Source organism: Pituophis catenifer, unplaced genomic scaffold (assembly GCF_029215685.1).
Source record: "Pituophis catenifer annectens isolate HBS135680 unplaced genomic scaffold, rPitCat1.0.hap2 SCAF_1, whole genome shotgun sequence".
Classification (NCBI taxonomy): domain Eukaryota; kingdom Metazoa; phylum Chordata; class Lepidosauria; order Squamata; family Colubridae; genus Pituophis; species Pituophis catenifer.
Window position 1 is genome coordinate 81,744,649 of NW_027256881.1, and position 16,046 is coordinate 81,760,694.

Sequence of the window (16,046 nt, forward strand, 5' to 3'; positions counted from 1 at the left end):
CATGCCCACCCAGTCACATTACCACCACCACCACCAAGCCACGCCCACAGAACCGGTAGTAACAAATTTTACATTTCACCCCTGATGTAGACTATTCATATGGAGTCTGAATTCTGTCAGCAGTCCTGTCCTTCCTTTATAAAACACACTTGAAATGTGCTTCCATTCTCATCTGTTATTATAAAACAAGCACAAAACTTGTGAGTCTTGGAAAGAATTTCTTATCTTTGTCCTGCTGTTTAAGATGAGAAGGAAGGGGGAGCTAAGAAAAAGAATAGTATCACAACCTCCATTAGGCTCTGTCTCCATCTGCTGCTTGCTTCAGCACTGCCCATCATAATCTCTAACAGACTATCTCTAAGGGAAGGAGAGCCTTTACAGACAAAAAGAAAATATTGTCCACTCCTATTATCAAGTGATCAAAGTAATAAAACATAACCAAAACAATTCCATTTTCTTCAATTAAGAATAACACAATCATTTTGTGAACCGAGTATTCTTTTCCAAGTAAAGGGAGAAGTAACTTAAAGCAGGACCAAAAAGGGTAGTGAGAGCACAGACCCAAAAGGAAGAATATTGTTTCAAAATAACCTTCCCAAGCTTTGTATGTCAGATTGTACCTTCCAGTATTTCCTGTGGTGCAACGTATTGAATAAGACTTCCATTAAAATAATCAAAAGTTCACTGTAAAATAAAATGTTGTTTCAGAAATATTTTCTGATTTGAGATACAGAATATATAGTTCTGCTAGGGTATCTGCCTTATCAGCTGAATTGATAGAAGCAATATAAAAATATTCTTATAAGCCTACAGACAATAACTGCTTGAAAGAAACTTTATGTCTTACAAAAACCCTCATCAAAATACTTGCAGTTAATGCAGAGTAGCAGTGATAATGCCCATTATAACTCACCAACCAGATTTAGGTTGAATCATTGTAATAGCCATGGGATAAATTTATTTAGATTTATTTAGGAAATAACAATTGACTATAAATTACCTAATATGTAGAATAAACAGTCCAATGTATAAATAGATATCCCCATGGCTGTTAACTATGATTGATTCCTTCCTTCCTTCCTTCCTTCCTTCCTTCCTTCCTTCCTTCCTTCCTTCCTTCCTTCCTTCCTTTCCCTCCCTCCCCTCCCCTTCCCTTCCTCCCTCCCCTCTCATTTCTGGGACTCTTCCTACTAATTCCTAGAGTTTTTACCGTTCTCAGCATGTCATTAATAATATAAATGAGCACAAGAAGCCAGGCAGATGTGAAGATGTAGTCCCACCCAGGGGTGAAATCAACGGTTGATTTCACTTAGGGGTGAAATCAACGGCCTGTGCAGATTGTAGCTGATTCCGACGAGGAGGCTGGTGTGGTGCTGTGCCAGCAGCCTGTGCAGCTGGCGCTTGAGTCGGACAGTGAGGAGGCTGGAGAAGATGTGGTGCCAGAGGCAGGGATTCAGCCAGGGCCTTCAGAACCTCCAGAAGCTCCTTTAAGTGAAGAGGACTAAGAAGTGGAGCCTCTTCTCAATGCACGGGTGTGCAGAGCTGCCAAAAGGCAGGAGTGGCTCCTCAGGAGGAGGTCTCGAGAGTAATGCTTGGGGCTAATTGGCCACTCCCTTAGCCTATTTAAGAAGGAACGCGCTTGCAGCAAGCTGTAGGGAACAACTTTAGTTCACTCTCCTTCGCGTCTGGATTTTCTGCAAAATTGCTTCTGGGCTTTCTGCCAACTCTAGTAAGACTATGATTACCTTATCTCAGAATTCTTGTAGGCTGTTAAGACAGTTTATTAACAGCCTTTGGTTGATAAAGACTGAGTTATTTGAGTAAAATAAGCTTTGCATAGAGTTTGTATGTGCTGCGTTCTTTGGGGTCCGTAGCTGGGGCAGAACAAATGCTCCTGGTTCGGACCGGGGTGATCTGGTAGCAATTGAGGCAGGTGGTTCGGAGAACCGGTAGCGACGGCGGTGCAAAGCTCCGCCCACCCACCCGGGTGTCATTACTTCCTGCTTTTAGGTTAAAAAAAGGTTTAAAAAGGCTCTGACAATCGTGCGCCACAGCTGTGATCGTCAGAACCTTTTTTTAACCTTTTAAAAGCGTTTTTTTACAACCTATTTGCCCGAATAGGTTGTAAAAAAATGCTTGAAAAAAGTAAAAAAAAAAAAAAAGTTGGCCACGCCCACCCAGTCACATTATACCACCACCACCAAGCCACGCCCACAGAACCGGTAGTAACAAATTTTACATTTCACCACTGGTCCCACCACCTTGACAGATAGTCTATCGTGATAAAGTCTGCTGTCTCTGATCACAGTTTGCCTGCAATGTTAATTGGTAGAGCAAGCCTGACGAGACAAGAGCACTCACGACTGGATTATTTCTTTTTAACACTGTGCAACAACGCATGCAGTTCTCATATTGGATAATTTAATTCAAAGCCTTTAGTTTTGCCATTTGAAAAGTCATTTTATTTAACATCAGTTTTTTCTGAACAAGATTAAGCTCAAGCAGCATTGTGTTTTATGCTAACACAGCAGAGTCAAACACATGTCAACTAATGTAGTAGCTTTGGCTGTTGTTTCTTGTTCTATGTTAGTTAAAAATAAAGTACGGTAGAGGACAAATTTGATCTTTTCTGATGATTTAAAAGAGGTCACAATTGCATACCACTTTAAAATAACAGCATGGCTCATGGAAGAAAATAGTAGTGCACACTGAAAATCAGTGGCCTTCCAAATTAGACCATTAATCGGTTTTTAGCACAGTGCCATTCTTCATACTTTGCAAATCTATCAGGAAGTAGCATCAAACTGAATTATTCCATATTTACCAGTTATCATCCACTCAGGATCAATATTCATGAGCTGTTCACCTTGCCCAGGTTTCAAACCAACCTGAGTATCAGATTTCAATGTCCTTAAGCTACAGAGTGGTGCAGGCTGAAAATTGTTCAAGGCTTGATGGAACGGCACTGTGAATTCCCACTTTCGATCACCTGTTAACTTTCTATAGTTCAAATCACCTTTGAAAATAATTAAGCTTGATTTCTGTAACTCAGTGTATAAATCTGGAGCAATCTCAGCCATACTAGAAAATTCATGTGGTAAAGTCCAGAACATGTGATCATGATAAATCCAAACACCTTTTTTCAGATAGCCCTCCCAGGAGACACCACATCTAGCCATCCATTTATGATTAGCTGCCTTCATCTGTCCAATTGTCCAATCCAGATCATGTTTTGTAGTATCTGACACATACCATGGAATGCTTTTCCCATGGAAATTAATTTCAGTAACCAATTCTGAGGATATCAAAAAATCAGCCAAAACAAGATCAGTAATAAGTTCAAAACCAGCATTATCCAGGACTATGTCAAGTCTAGTTGGTGTTTTGTTTTTCTTTTTGTTTATAAGCAATGACCAAAGTTTTTCCACGTGATCCACCAAGATGAATTTTTTTAATTCTTCCACAGATTGTAATGGGTCAGACTTCTGAGAATTATCCGCCCCGGCTGAAATGGATAGATCACATTTATTGCCCCATAATGAAACCTAAAAAAAGAGAAGTTTGCTTGTTAATTTTTGGTAACCTGGCAATTCTTTTATATGCTAAACCTAATCCAATAGCCTGTCAAAGCATTTCTTGCAAAGAAGGGGGAAATGATATACTGTACAGCTTCCTCCCAAACCTCTGAAAAAGAATTGAACCAGTGCTGCCCAAAACAAAATCAAAACATTCCCATTTAGTCCCGAGACATGTTTTACATATCCCTAGCTCTGTCACTATTTTGAACAGTTGGGATAATATTTGTTACTTTGGATAAAACAAACTTTGATAGTATGTATAGTTTTGCACCAGTTCTTGGAACTGGAAACATTGTATTGCTTACTGTTTTCAAAATATGGAAATATAAACAAGCATCAGTTTTACCTGAATTAGGTTACAAAATTCCTCTTTCAAACGTTTTTCATCTAAGCCATCTGTATTTTTCAACATTTCTTGGAGACAAGAACTTAAAGAAATCATGGCTTGCTGAGATTCAAAAAAAGCATGATTCTTTTCTTCTTTAAATACATCATAGTTGCTGATGGGTGGACTAAACAAAAGATGTTCTTTAGATTAGTTTCTGATATCATTAGCATCTAAAACACATGCATATTAAACTTTTTTTCCTTCAGACACATTGAACATCATATTAACTACTTTTGACTAAATGAATCTTGTTAGAAATGCACAGCATGAGATTATATTAACATGTTCAATTATACCTAGTATTATTTTTCAATAACAATCCATACTGGGAGCGTATATTGTTTTGTTCCATGTTTGACAAAAGATCTTTCATTTGATCATAATAAGGTGGAAATGGATTTGCCAATGGCTTAACTTATTCTTAATTTTCCCCCTCATTAATACATACATATGGACATACATCTTTTTAACTTAAACAAGTTAAAATAATTTTAATTCTCCCCACTTCTTAATGTTGCTGCTGTTCCTTATCAGTTTTCATCTGCTAAAATAATTAAAGGAATGCTTAATTAAAAGATATATTTCTCAAAAAGGCATATATAAACTCATGTTACTCTACTGATCAACCATTGTATTCTAACATAGAAGAGAACATGGAACAGGGCTACACAGCATCTTTGCATGAGTGAATAAGCAAGAGAGAAAATTCATTATTATTTCTATTTTAACTTGAACTACCAAACAGAATTACTTCACATGCAATCCTGAATGATATTGCAGTTTTGAACAGGTTAGTTTTATGACAAAATCCTTCTCTAGTTCAGTCTCAATGAATGGTGAATTTGAATCCATGTTCAAGCTCACCATGATAGGATGTGGATTTGATGGAACTCGGAGGCTCATTTCAGACAAGAGTGAAACCACATCAAATTTGCTTAATTTTACCAGTCTGTACAAATCGGAGAGAGTACTTCAATATTTGTAGCAAGCCATTACTAAGATTAATGATACTTATTAGTCCCCTGTATTTAATAGAACCCTGAATGATCTCAAAAGCTAAAACAAGTTGAACCCAGTTAATACTGGAATTTTAGAGCTGTTCTCTGGAATGGAAAATCAGATAGCCTTGGGGGGGGGGGAAGGCAAGCACTTTTTGAAATGTGGCTGAGGGAATTGCATGGATCAAGCTTGACTTGAGGGTAATTTTTATGTATCTTTTTCCTCAAATATTTAAACAAAAAGAGACAAGATCATACAAGCTTACCTCTGAATAACAGCTTCATGAATTCTACGATACAAGTAACACTCTGTATACAACCAAGGAGATTGAAACCAGCTTGGTGGTTCATTTGATACATTTTTATGATATTCTAAGTACTGGTTCCACAGAGGGGTATCAGGGAGATTATCATTCAATGCAATCAGCGGCTTGTCTGTCTGCAACTCATTCCGCAACTTGGAAAGATAGCCTATAGCTTTCTTTTCTGCTTCAATGCCTTTCTAAAATAAAGTGAAAATGTTTCTAATTCAAGTGTTTATGCTTACTAAATTTACACTGCAATAAAGTATATTTAATAATATGTTTTAAGCATATTGAAAATATTGGTATTGAGACTCAAAAATATCCAGACCCAAAGCTCAGTATGGCAACCATTTGAGTGACCATAATGAATTAAACTAATAACCAAATGAATATTTGTGTTATGCTGAACATGGAAGCAAGTGAATAAATATGGCCTCAAGAGGAAAATAAAAGTGGGATAAGATTTTAAAAGAGGGTTCTTTATTCTTAATGTTTACATAAACTGAATGCAAGAGTAGAGCAGTGGCAAACAATAAGACAATGGTAAATTAAAATGTATCTTTCATGTGCTGTGCGAAGCCAAACAACAGCAACGCAGCTCACCAGCTCAAATCCCCCTGCAACTCAGACTAACCCGAGCACAACCAAGCCCCCACCTAAACAGAACACACCCCCATTCAATCAGAGCACAGCCAACCCCCCATCCAATCAGAGCACAGCCAAACCCCCAACCAATCAGAACACACCTCCACCCAATCAGAACACAGCCAAGCTCCCACCCAATCAGTTCACACCCCCACTGGCAGTTAAAAGGAAGAAACAGCTGCAATCACACATTGTTCCTAGAAGCACGAAGCCGAAAACACCAGCCTGAAGATGACGAATGAGACTTCGTCGAAACGTCGCCAAGACACTTCCAATTTTACACAGGAGAAAACCCAAATAACCAAAGACCTACATATATGTATGTATGTATGTATGTATGTATGTAAAAAATTAAAATCTCGGGTGTTTTCCCGCATCATGTTAAATAAGTTAGTTAAAATGTTTAAAATTCTGGTTAAAATCCTAGCTTAAAATCTTCCATATATATATGTATATATGTTTTATATTTTATATATATATATATATATATGTTTTCTGAGGTTTTTGCGGGTGTTTGTATGTAGGTCTTTAGTTATTCGGGTTTTCTCCCGTGTAAAATTGGAAGTGTCTTGGCGATGTTTCGACGAAGTCTCATTCGTCATCTTCAGGCTGGTGTTTCAAATCTGGTGCTGGTATTCTGGTATCCATAAATAAAACATAAACCAAACATTACACAAAAAAATCCCAACCAAATCATATTCAAACCAGCCACAAAGATGAAGCCCTGCCACCTAGTGGAGAAAAACCAACCATACACCCAAAGCCAAGCCAATAAACACATACTGGGACTCCCAACCAATCAGAATGAAAAGGTGGTGACCTCTTGAAGATACTGCATTAGTGGATAACTGCCAGATAGGTTGGATCAAATTATTTCAAATATTCCTTCCAACCTCTACATTCTACAATAGTTTATAAAGTGCTGATCATTAAGCAAGAAAGAATTCTGGGATATAACCTACTGAGAATCATATATGAAGGAATGACTAAAATACATGGGAGCTAAACATCTTTCCTAGGAAAAGAGGCATCTGAATCTTTTTTTTTAATTTGAAAAAGCTGGCAGGGGGCATAGCCCAGTAAGGTAATTTATTTTAATTTATATTTCCTACTTTTAAATTATTATTCTAAAATAATAGCACTGTTCAGCATTCACTGAACAAAAAACATTTTCCTCTTCTAATGATACTAGCATTCATGTTCATTTAATTAAATTAATTAGCAACCATTATAGATCATAAAAGGCACTTATCTGTTCATGCACAATGGCCTACTACAAGATTCTATGAGTTGATTAGTTTAGAAGACTTTAAAAGATTTGAAACATAAATGAGATGATGCTCAGCAAGAGAAACCTTGGCTAATCCAATATACATCTTTATCATTTGAAACAGGAAAACGTATGTCTAAGTTATGCAGAACTAACTATAGAAAGCAGTAAGCACAGTCAACAGTTGTATTCATGCAATAATAAAACAGAAAGGGTCACTTTTCTTACTTCTCCATGTTCTTCAAAGAACTCATGTTTATGTCGATGTAAAGTATCAATAACACGAGTCAGGATAAGAGGCAGCCTGTCTTTAATTGTATTATATGCAAAAGATCTATAAAAAACAACATTTCAGGCTTGTAAATAGCTTGAATATTACCAAATATTCAACATGAATTAGAATGTGAATTTTATTTTTAAAGTTTGGGCCCCTGAAAAGCTTGAAATTAGTGTAAAATTTAAGTTTAACCAATTATTCAGGGTGCCAGAGCCTTCCAGTTTTAAAAATAAGGGCGCCTAATAAAGCTGGAGGGCTCTGATACTATGAACTTTAGACTTAAACTGTACACTACTTTTAGGCCCTTCAAGGGTCCAAACATTCAAAATAAAAAAATAACTACCCTATTTTTTTAATGTGCTTGTTATACACTATATATCTTGTTCAGTCTGAATAGGTCATATATATATGTCTCTGCAATTTTCTCAGCAAGGTTTTCAGAGTGATTTTCCCAAAGTCCCCCAGTTGGTTTCGCGCCTATGATAGGACTATAAGTGTGTGTTTCTAGCCCTGCACATTTACTTATTACACCAAAGCAATTCTTGGGAATGAACTGGCTGACTGGAATAATGAAATTCCTGATACATTTTCAATAAATACAAATATAACATTGGGATCATTATACAGACCAAGCTATGGCATTTTTATAATTTCTGCAAAAGATCACTAGTGACATTTACTTAATTTTAACACCAGTAATTTAATGAAGAACATAAGCACAGCTGATTAATTTATACGTGGCCACTTTTAAATTAAGGCAGGTATTTGTAGCATTGGCCCAAACTGCTGGGTTTCATTTATGGTTTAGTGCCTCGTGCAAACTCACAAAAATTGAACACTGAACACACCATGGTTCAATTAAGCATGGGTAAATCAAGCCATGCCACCGGCATCTAGCCGAAAATAGCAATAAGCAAACTGGCGCAGTCTTCTGCAACCTGATGCCTTCCCAACGTTTTGGGATTGCAATTCCCCCCAAAAAATCCTGAGCGTTTTCGCAATCCAAACAAGCAGCCCCAAAGCAGAGCAGGAAAGAGGATTTCCAGAAACACTCGGGCAGAAACTCCTCGTGTTGTGACACTCCACAATTTCAACCTTCTCAATCCCGACGCTTTATTCCTGCCCCCCCCCCCACTCCTCCTCTTCCCGTTTCCAAGCTACAAGGAGCCGGCGAGGGAAAGAAACGCACCCCTTGATCTTGCCCGTAAGAGAAGCCGGTAACCCCACCAACTGCGGCGTCGCCATTTTAATCATTATGACCTCAGCCCCGCCGAGTGCGGCTGCGCAACTTCCGAGCCAACTCTCCTTCCTATTGGTCGGTTGGCTTGGTGCGTTTATTGGTCAAAAAGGAGAGGCACGGGAAGGCTGCGGGCGAGTCGGGCCGGTGGGGCGGGGAGAGGAAGCCAGGCAGAAAGCCACGTGAGGTCACCTGACGGCGAGGCGCGAGCTTTTCTTCCGCGCTCTTGGGTGGGGGTGGGGGGGAAGAGGGGTGGATCCAAAGAGAGGCGAGGCGGAGAACATGATTGGACGAAGCCATCACGTGGCGGACGGGGCTGAAATCGGTGTGGCGTTTTGCCGCTCTTAAGAGGCGCGAGCGGGTTTCAGGTAACGGAGCTCGAGCCCGGATATATCTTTCTCTCTCTCCCTTGAACCTGGCTGCGGCCACCTCAGCCTACAGGAGCCGGGGAGCTTCCTACCTGGGCGGGCCACTCCAGGTCAGGGCCTGACGGAGGTAGTGAGGAAGGAGAGACGCCTTTTCCGATGGGCTGCTTAGCTTCTGTTTTTCTATTGGAATCAAAATATGACTAAAATGGACGGGGGGGAATATATTATTTTTTTTAGGCGGTCCCTGCTGTTTTCCCCTCACGATCGGAATTAAGGAAGAAATTTAGATTTTTATTCAATCAAGACGATTTTCGGATGTAATCACGTCAGTGGCCCTGTGTGGTAGTGGGTCCGCGCAGAATTTCAGAGAATAACATTACGAAGTTTATTCCTTCCTATAAAAATACCTGCCTATATATTTTAAAAAAAAGTTTTAGAGGTTGGGTTGGATCGGGCCTCCCTTTTGAGGCGAGGTATTCAAGAATCGTGAGGTATTTATGTCGTCAGCACAAACTGATGGACGAAACAAAGCTTTATAGATCGGTCATAGGCAAGCCGGTGTCCTGATGTTTTGAGGATTCAGTTTCTACCTGCAGTTGACAAGGCATTCTGAGAAAATACAGTTTCGAACATCAAATTACGATTATAAATTCTTTGCCTGTGAACTAAATGAGAATCCAGTTGGATGGTTTGGGCAGCAGTCTGGATGGGACTTAATCAAGCTTCCCATCATATGTGAGCTCTGAGAGAGGATAAGATGTTTGGTATACTAGTTGTAGCTATATTAATACAGTAAAACCCATTATGTTTTGTAGGTTATGTTACTCCCATAGGATCTGCATTTAACAATTCTTGAAATTGTTTTAGAATGCAGGCGGGTAAAATATTACTTTACTTTCCTGTAGATCTATTTTTGATGAAAACATGTGGCAGATTAGGTTAAAACACTAATATTGGACCACCAATACCATAGATGGATTCTTAAAGTAGATCGTCAGATCTAATAAAATGTAGAATAATTCAATTAACTTATTCATTTGTGCAATTCATCTACTGCATTGGTTTTGACTGTAGCTGTGCACATGTACTAATTAAAACATGCAAGTAGTAGTCATAATATTACAGGCAATAATATTAACACTTCCAAAGTCCTCTAGAAAACTCACCTTTTTACAAACTTCCAAAAGGCCTTGACATTGGGAGCTATCCTTTGGGGGGTGGGCACCATCTTCAGCATCTCCCAGAAATGTCCAGAGTTGCTTTTTCAAATCTCCATAGACATCTCCCAGAAATGCATTAGTGAAATTGCAAAAGTAGCAATCAGCACATTGAATTACATCCAGAAATGTACCAGTAATTAGTAGCTTCACAGCAATGATGTAATATGCTACGGTGGTAATTTGATTGCCTAATAAGCACATAGGTACTGTCTTTATAGTAGGTGAAGTTTCTGAGCTGTCTTTAAGGGCAGCTCCAGTCAGTTATGATAATCCATGCAAAATGTAATAAAGGGCATTCATCTTCCTTGAGTTGAGTCTAAGCATATTTTCCCATCCAGATATCTGGCACATCTCCCATTGGGTTGGAGGTGGAGATACATAACAGGCTTCATCTACCTATTGATTATCTCTTGCCATGAAATTAATTATTAGCTTCCTCAGAAGTTTCATGTCTATATTAAGCAGGATAGGATAAAGAATAAAACTCTGTTTTATAACAGAGACCAAGAGTCCAGCCTCTCTTTCCCTACAACCACTGATTGGCCCCACTCAGGAAAGAAAGAAAACAACTAAAGAATAAGCATGGGTAACGGGATTGAAGGCTGCTGTGAGGTCCAGCAATACAAGGACGGTCACGCTCCTCCCTACACGTCCTACAAAAGTTAACTGTGAGTACAACCAGTGCTGTTTCCATTCTATGTCCAGGCCTGAATCCAGAATACTACAGATCCAGATAATCCAAATATTACTACTTTGCTCCAAGAACTCATTAGAGAAATGGATAGTTGGGTTTGTTATGGGTATGTAGTCCACATGAAGAACTAACTGTCATAACTGAAGACTGCAGATAAGTCAAGAAAATACTGATGAAGTGGAGTGCTTTAAAGATATGAAGAAAAATGCAAAATGGATTTTCAAAATAGATTGAAAGCTTTGGTTTATGAGATAACTTTCTTTGAAATTCTTTTTGTACCATACTCAGGATCAACAAGATAAATAAATTTGACAAATCTCAATATATGGACAAGTATTATAGAGCAAAGAGGTTAAATTTTTATACAAGAAAATATTTTGGGTCATGTTGGTCCTGAACATGGGTTAAAGGGAATGGATCCCCTTGAATTAAGGTATAACAGTATCGGCATTTAACTTCAACAAGATGCAGCAACTTTTAACCTAAACCTATTATAAGATTTTGCTGTTTGTGTAATACAGGTTTTCAGACAACAACATAGCATCATCTATGTGGAAAGGTGCATATTCAAAGATGTCCCCATTAACACACTTCTGGCTTCAAGCATTCCTTTTACTATATATATTTTAAAAAAAACAGCAAAAAAGACACATTTCTCTGTCTTATACTCTGCTCGGTGAGAAAATATTTACTAGGCATTCTATTTATTTTATGCATGCTTTACTTCCTCATTTGAGGGACTGCCTCTTCCTGGTTATATCGAACCATCTACCTAGGGTTGACAGGAGAAACATGGTATAGATCCCATCTATGAAAGAGTATCATCTAGCAGGAGCAGGACCAAAGGCATTTCTGCTGTGGCACCTGTCCTTTGGAGCAACATTCTCCCAAAACTTAGATTGGCCCAGCCTTCAGGAAGGCCATGAAGATATTGACTTTGCCACCGTGCTTAGTATTCCAGCAATGGTGGGGAATGTTTACCGTGCCTGTGTTGAGCTGACACAAGGATGGATTGCTACTCACCATGATTATTTTTTAAGTGATTATTAATGCCTTTATATGCTTGTATATTTGTTTTTAACTAGTTTTTATTTGAGTCTTGATTTTTTATTTGTTGTGAGTTATTCACGTGAGATGAGGCATTACGAATAAATGAATGAATTGTATATCTTACCCAATTTAGCAATTTACATTTGGGGACATTTGTGCAAAATATTTCACAGTTCAAGATTAGTCACTTGGCTATGTTGTCTTTAAAACAGTAAATATATAGTAAACTTGTTTTCTCATTAACCTACTGAGGAGCAAAATTATGGTCTGCATCCCCAGACTGCTCTTGAAATGTTGCTCATTTTCCTGTACCCTTTCATTTGGAATTCTACAAGTATTACTGTATTTTTTGGAGTATAAGACGCACCTTAGTTTTTGGGGAGGAAAATAGGAAAATAAAATCTGCCTACCAGGTATTCATCTGGCTAGTGTCCTTAGTCTGGTCAGCTTCAGGACATTTTGCTGGTTTTTTATCCCCTCCTTGGGGATAAAAAACAGCTGCTAAGGCACAGCTGAGAGGAAGCAGCAATGAGAAAAGCAGGCAAAGCACAGGAAGATCGCTTCACTCTGCTAGCACCTAGTTTCTAAAGAGCAGCTGAGTCAGAGCAAAGCATGGAGATCACTAGCGCCTTCTTAAAGCACAGCAGAGAGTCGAGGGAGCAGGCAAAGCTGGGAAGATCACTCGCTAGCGCCTCGTTAGGGCTGAAAAAAAGCTTTGGAAAAAGCTACATTCGGAGTATAAGATGCACCCAAATTTTCAGCCTCTTTTAGGGGGAAAAAGGTGCGTTTTATACTCTGAAAAATACGGTACTTTCCAGCCTTACTTAACAATTTTGTCTATAGTTTTTGCATCCAGTCTTCCTACTATTCCCTTTGGAAGAATGCTATTACTATTCCTTTATACAGCTTTTATGCCCAAAACAAGTTACATAATGCTTTATTTAAAAATTTTGCCAGCTAAATCATGTATATATATTATGTTTTTAAAAAATGATTTTTTTAACATTCTCAAAAATGTGTGGTTTCATTTTCATAACTTCTTTCCTTGGTACTAACATTTAAAAGATTCATTCCAATGTTACTTTTCTGTATATTGTTAGCACTCCTATAAATGTTTTTATATTTATATTTTATATAACTTTATATTATAACTTTGTATTATTTTATCATTAGTACTCCTATACATGCTTTTATATTTACAGTATATTATAGTTATATTATATATTATACATTATATTGTTTGCCACGTGTATATTTGAATAGACATGTTTAATCTACATTTGGAAGAAACGGGCATTTTCTAAGCAGATTTTTTAAACATTTTTGCAGTTCCCCATCGTCTTGTGATTATGATTTACACCGCTTTCACTAGAAACTTGCTTATTTCTAGTTTCTGGCAAAAATGACTCCATATAGAACAATAGAGTCATTTAATGACAGCAGCATTTGCTTTATGACTACAGCTTTTGCTTAACGACCACTGCAAAAAAGGTAAAATCAGGTGCGGTTACATGGTGGCCCGCTTTACAACAGAGTGGATTTTATTTAAATCAAATTGATTTAAATCATGATTTAAATGATTTAAATCACTAGTAAAAAGGCTTGATTTAAATCAGGGTGGATAAAAAATCAATGATTTTTTTAAAAAAATAAAAAAAAATCGGATTTTTTATTTAAATCGGATTTTTTTATTTAAATCAGATTTTTTTTATTTTTATTGAATTTATTTTAATAAAAAACTTTTGGGATAAAAATCTATTGTAAGATAGTTTTCTATTTAAGATACATAAATAATTTAGTTTATTCAGCATGAAATGGAGCTTAGTTATGTAGCACAAGGCTGTATATTCTGCAACACTGGGACTATCGGTGAGTCAACAGCAGGTCAAAGGAGTAGCAGAGATGACAGTTGCTCTTTAAAAATTATGATTTAAATCGAGTTGATTTAAATCAAGTCTTTTTACTAGTGATTTAAATCGACTCGATTTAAATCAAATTCCCGCTGATTTAAATCAACTCGATTTAAATCAGGGGTGTCAAACTCAAGGCCTGGAGGCCGGATCTGGCCCATGGGATGCTTAGATCTGGCCTGCGGGGCCGCCCTGGAAATAGTGAAGGGCTGGCCCACGGTACTTTTGCCAGTGAAAACAGGCTCCCGAGCTCCATTTTCAGCTACCACGGCCTCCTGCAACCCTCTGCCATGTGGCCTTCCTGAGCTCTGTTTTCATTGGCAGAGGGTTGCAGGAGGCCGTCAGAGCCTAAAATGGAGCTCAGGAGCCTGTTTTCACTGGCAGAGCGCTTGGGCCACCACAGGCACCCCCAACATACAGGCAGGGCTAAACATACAAACATGCAAATGATTTTTTAAATGTTATCTAATTCTTTGTTTTATTTAATTGACCAAACTAAGTAACAATTTTAATTAGCAATTTTATGATGTTTGTGTGTCTATATTTTTCTTGACTGTACACCGCCTTGAGTCCTACGGGAGAAAGGCGGTATAGAAATATAATAAATAAATAAAAATAAACATGAGTGATGTTGAGCTGGCCATGCCCACCCCACCCCCCGAGGTCAAACACAACCCTGATGCGGCCCTCAATGAAATCGAGTTTGACACCCCTGATTTAAATCATAATATTTAAAGAGCAACTGTCATCTCTGTCCCGCAGTGGCTTTTCCTCTGATTCACCGACTGTCCCAGTATTGCAGAATATACAGCCTCATTCTACATAACTAAGCTCCATTTCATGCTGAATAAACTAAATTATTAGTTTATTAGTGTATCTTAAATAGAAAACTATCTTTAGATAGATTTTTACTCCAAAAGCATTTTATTAAAATAAATGTGATGATAATAAAAAAAAATGTGATTTCAATTTTAAAAAATAAATTTTTAATTTTTTTTTAAAAAAAACCATTTTTTATCCACCCTGCTTTACAATCAATATGACTTACGATCAAAATTGTGGGTTCAAGTTGGGAACTACTTGTAGATAGTTCACAGCGTGCTTAAAAATTTGATATGACTTTGGTCCAAGTTATCTGAAAGATTGCACTCCTCTCTATCAGCATATCTGAATTTTTAAAAGCCTTATACTCTCTTCTGCCAGCATCTGAGATCTATTTCATTGAAGCTGCAGAGGCTTTTCAGTCACTGTTCCTAAACTCTGGACTTCCATCCCAAAGGAGATTCAAAATAAGAGAGCAGTATTTGACAGATACAAAGCTTTTGACATCCAAATCAACCATGAAGTACTTATAAAAAAGAAAGATAAAAGTTTTGGAGTAGTCTTTGTATTTCTAGTTGTGCAATTGTATATATTGTTGTAAATCTTAAGGAAGATTTCAATATACAGTGCATGCAAGGAGATCTTGAGAATATTTCTGAGCTAGATTAGTTATTTAAGAGTAGAGAACATTTTCAAAAATAAAAATAAAAAGACTTAGCCACGGCAAACACTTGGAATCTGTTATTTCTGCTAAAGTAAGCATTGCATAATATTGGCTGAAAATAGCCAAATGTTATTATTTATTTATTTAATTTTTTAAATGTTCGCACCTTCTATGTACACTGTGCAGAAATAGTAAATATGCATCAATCAAGTTTGTCCAGGGTAGAAATTGTGTCATCTTTTTTTTCATTCACTCACTGAAAGAGACAGTTTGAGCAGGGTTATCTGTTGGGACGTGGCGGCTCAGTGGCTAAGACGCTGAGCTTGTCGATCGAAAAATCGGCAGTTCAAATCCCTAGTGCCGCGTAATGGGGTGAGCTCCCGTTACTTGTCCCAGCTTCTGCCAACCTAGCAGTTCAAAAGCACGTAAAACCTTTGGTGGGAAGGTAAAAGCATTCCGTGCACCTTTGGCGTTTAGTCATGCTGGCCACATGACCACGGAGACATCTTCAGACAGTGCTGGCTCTTTGGCTTTGAAACGGAGATGAGCACCGCCCCCTAGAGTCAGGAACGACTAGCATATATGTGCGAGGGGAACCTTTACCTTTACCTTTATCTAAA

General features: G+C 37.9%; 2 protein-coding genes across 4 annotated transcripts in view; one reads left to right on the forward strand and one right to left on the reverse strand.

Moving 5' to 3' along the window:
* Nucleotides 1-2,480: 2,480 nt before the first annotated feature.
* Nucleotides 2,481-8,715, reverse strand: ARMT1 (acidic residue methyltransferase 1). The gene is made up of 5 exons (XM_070951800.1): nucleotides 8,651-8,715; nucleotides 7,413-7,518; nucleotides 5,231-5,466; nucleotides 3,925-4,090; nucleotides 2,481-3,545 (listed from the first exon to the last, which is right to left on the reverse strand). The coding sequence occupies exons 1-5, from the start codon at nucleotides 8,713-8,715 to the stop codon at nucleotides 2,787-2,789; spliced, it is 1,332 nt and encodes a 443-aa protein (XP_070807901.1). The 3' UTR covers nucleotides 2,481-2,786.
* A 303-nt stretch (nucleotides 8,716-9,018) lies between these two features.
* RMND1 (required for meiotic nuclear division 1 homolog) overlaps nucleotides 9,019-16,046 on the forward strand; it is a 30,765-nt gene continuing 23,737 nt past the window's right edge. For 2 of the 3 annotated variants that reach the window (XM_070951813.1, XM_070951828.1), the window contains exons 1-2: nucleotides 9,031-9,066; nucleotides 10,787-10,954. The gene's annotated coding sequence lies outside the window, so the exon portion shown is untranslated. Of the gene's footprint in view, nucleotides 9,067-10,786; nucleotides 10,955-16,046 lie in introns of all 3 variants that reach the window. The other variant, XM_070951821.1, reaches the window with a different exon arrangement.